The sequence below is a fragment of the Oncorhynchus nerka genome, unplaced genomic scaffold (genome assembly GCF_034236695.1).
Source record: "Oncorhynchus nerka isolate Pitt River unplaced genomic scaffold, Oner_Uvic_2.0 unplaced_scaffold_1198, whole genome shotgun sequence".
NCBI classification, from domain to species: domain Eukaryota; kingdom Metazoa; phylum Chordata; class Actinopteri; order Salmoniformes; family Salmonidae; genus Oncorhynchus; species Oncorhynchus nerka.
The window spans coordinates 35,001-38,664 of NW_027040135.1; the positions used below are offsets into that span (position 1 = coordinate 35,001).

The 3,664-nt window shown below is 44.8% G+C and overlaps 1 protein-coding gene across 1 annotated transcript in view; it reads right to left on the bottom strand.

The window, feature by feature from the left end:
- Positions 1 to 3,332, bottom strand: part of LOC135569110 (LIM and calponin homology domains-containing protein 1-like) — a gene marked incomplete at its 3' end in the record, with an annotated part of 37,142 nt that extends 33,810 nt beyond the window's left edge. Inside the window, exon 1 of the mRNA XM_065015957.1 lies at positions 3,306 to 3,332. Within this exon, the coding sequence (XP_064872029.1) occupies positions 3,306 to 3,332 (27 nt within the window). The remainder of the gene's footprint in view (positions 1 to 3,305) is intronic.
- Positions 3,333 to 3,664: the final 332 nt, after the last annotated feature.

A 3,664-nucleotide genomic window follows, 5' to 3' on the forward strand; every position in this document is an offset into this window, starting at 1 on the left:
GACCTCGACAAGTCTGGTTCATCCTTGGGAGCAATTTCCAAATGCCTGAAGGTACCACGTTCATCTGTACAAACAATAGTACACAAGTATAAACACCATGGGACCACGCAGCCGTCATACCACTCAGGAAGGAGACGTGTTCTGTCTCCTAGGGAGTAATGTACTTTGGTGCGAAAAGTGCAAATCAATCTCAGAACAACAGCAAAGGACCTTGTGAAGATGCTGGAGGAAACAGGTACAAAAGTATCTATATCCACAGTAAAACGATTCCTATATCGACATAACATGAAAGGCCGCTCAGCAAGGAAGAAGCCACTGCTCCAAAATCGCCATAAAAAAGCAAGACTACGGTTTGCAACTGCATATGGGGACGAAGATCGTACTTTTTGGAGAAATGTCTTCTGGTCTGATGAAACAAAAATAGAACTGTTTGGCCATAATGACCTTCGTTATGTTTGGAGGAAAAAGGGGGAGGCTTGCAAGCCGAAGAACACCATCCCAACCGTGAAGCACGGGGATGGCAGCATCATGTTGTGGGGGTGTTTTGCTGCAGGAGGGACTGGTGCACTTCACAAAATAGATGGCATCATGAGGTAGGAAAATTATGTAGCAACATCTCAAGACATCAGTCAGGAAGTTAAAGCTTGGTCGCATTTTTTTATTTTAAATTTTATTTTATTTCACCTTTATTTAACCAGGTAGGTTGACAACAAGTTCTCATTTGCAACTGCGGCCTGGCCAAGATAAAGCGTAGCAAGTCGACACATACAACAACACAGAGTTACACATGGAATAGACAAAACATACAGTCAATAATACAGTAGAACAAAAGAAAAAACAAAAAGTCTATATACAGTGAGTGCAAATGAGGTAAGTTAAGGAAATAAATAGGCCATGGTGGCGAAGTAATTACAATATAGCAATTAAACACTGGAATGGTAGATTGGCAGAAGATGAATGTGCAGGTAGAGATACTGGGGTGCAAAGGAGCAACATAAATAGATAAATACCAGTATGGGGATGAGGTAGGTAGATAGATGGGCTGTTTACAGATGGGCTAAGTTCAGGTGCAGTGATCTGTAAAATGCTCTGACAGCTGGTGCTTAAAGCTAGTGAGGGAGATGTGAGTCTCCAGCTTCAGAGATTTTTGCAATTTGTTCCAGTCATGGGCAGCAGAGAACTGGAAGGAAAGGCGGCCAAAGGAGGAATTGGCTTTGGGGGTGACCAGTGAGATATACCTGCTGGAGCGCGTGCTACGAGTGGGTGCTGCTATGGTGACCAGTGAGCTGAGATAAGGCGGGGCTTTACCTAGCAGAGACTTGAAGATAACCTGTAGCCAGTGGGTTTGGCGACGAGTATGAAGCGAGGGCCAACCAACGAGAGCGTACAGGTCGCAGTGGTGGGTGGTATATGGGGCTTTGGTGACAAAACGGATGGCACTGTGATAGACTGCATCCAGTTTGCTGAGTAGAGTGTTGGAGGCTATTTTATAGATGACATCACCTAAGTCGAGGATCAGTAGGATGGTCAGTTTTACGAGGGTATGTTTGGCAGCATGAGTGAAGGATGCTTTGTTGCGATATAGGAAGCCAATTCTAGATTTAATTATGGATTGGAGATGCTTAATGTGAGTCTGGAAGGAGAGTTTACAGTCTAACCAGACACCTAGGTATTTGTAGTTGTCCACGTATTCTATGTCAGAGCCCTCCAGAGTAGTGATGATGGACGGGCGAGCAGGTGCAGGTATCGATCGATTGAAAAGCATGCATTTAGTTTTACTTGCGTTTAAGAGCAGTTGGAGGCCACGGAAGGAGAGTTGTATGGCATTGAAGCTCGTCTGGAGGTTAGTTAACACAGTGTCCAAGGAGGGGCCAGAAGTATACAGAATGATGTCGTCTGCCTAGAGGTGGATCAGAGAATCACCAGCAGCAAGAGCAACATCATTGATGTATACAGAAAAGAGTCGGCCCGAGAATTGAACCCTGTGGCACCCCCATAGAGACTGCCAGAGGTCCGGACAGCAGACCCTCCGATTTGACACACTGAACTATCAGAGAAGTAGTTGGTGAACCAGGCAAGGCAGTCATTTGAGAAACCAAGGCTGTTGAGTCTGCCAAGAAGAATGTTGTGATTGACAGAGTCGAAAGCCTTGGCCAGGTCGATGAATACGGCTGCACAGTAATGTCTCTTATCGATGGCGGTTATGATTTAATAACCAGAGTGGAAAGCCTTGGCCAGGTCGATGAATACAGCTGCACAGTAATGTCTCTTATCGATGGCGGTTATGATTTAATAACCAGAGTGGAAAGCCTTGGCCAGGTCGATGAATACAGCTGCACAGTAATGTCTCTTATCGATGGTTTTATGATTTAATAACCAGAGTGGAAAGCCTTGGCCAGGTCGATGAATACAGCTGCACAGTAATGTCTCTTATCGATGGCGGTTATGATTTAATAACCAGAGTGGAAAGCCTTGGCCAGGTCGATGAATACGGCTGCACAGTAATGTCTCTTATCGATGGCGGTTATGATATCGTTTAGAACCTTGAGCCTAATTTCGAAGGCCCAAATGGACAATGACCCCAAGCATACTTCCAAAGTTGTGGCAAAATAGCTTAAGGACAAGAAAGTCAAGGTATTGGAGTGGTCATCACAAAGCGTGTGTGGACAGAACTGAAAAAGCGTGTGCGAGCAAGGAGGCCTACAAATCTGACTCAGTTACACCAGCTCTATCAGGAGGAATGGGCCAAAATTTACCTAACTTATTGTGGGAAGCTTATGGAAAGCAACCCAAAATGTTTGACCCAAGTTAAAAATGTAAAGGCAATGCTACCAAATACTAATTGAGTGTATGTAAACTTCTGACCCACTGGGAATGTGATGAAAGAAATAAAAAGCTGAAATAAATAATTCTTTCTACAATTATTCTGACATTTCACATTCTTAAAATAAAGTGATGATCCTAACTGACCTAAAACAGATCATTTTTACTTGGACTAAATGTCAGGAATTGGTCAAAACAGAGTTTAAATGTATTTGCTAAGGTGTGTGTGTGTGTGTGTGTGTGTGTGTGTGTGTGTGAAGGTGGTGATTGACAAGATACCAAAGATACCATCAACATCCTCATGATCTCTGGTTGAGACAGGAAGTGTTGAGAACTAGCTGACTTCACTCAGTCGCTGTCCACCAATCAGATGGTGGGAAACAGGTTACCATGTAGATCTACTCATAATAACAAGACCCCCCCCGACACTAGTCCACATTTTCACTGCCATGGCTACCATTCCGGAATCTCCTGGCTCTCGCCTGCCGGGAGGCGGGGTTCTGGTGCATGCGCTCAGGGGGAACGGGTTTCTCTCTCCATGTGTCTTCAGACAAACCCAACATGGGCCACCGAGAGGAACGGAGAGATACTATTCTAGTAAGTTCCATCCCTTACTAGATAATATTCTCTTAGTTTCACACACACACACACACACACACACACACACACACACACACACACACACACACACACACACACACACACACACACACACACACACACACACACACACACACACTCTTCCTCACGCAGCAGTAATGTCCCACATTGTGCCTTCTAGTCAAGTTGTAACCGGACACCCCTGCGAGACAGCAGGTGACAGGGCAACAGTACATGTATA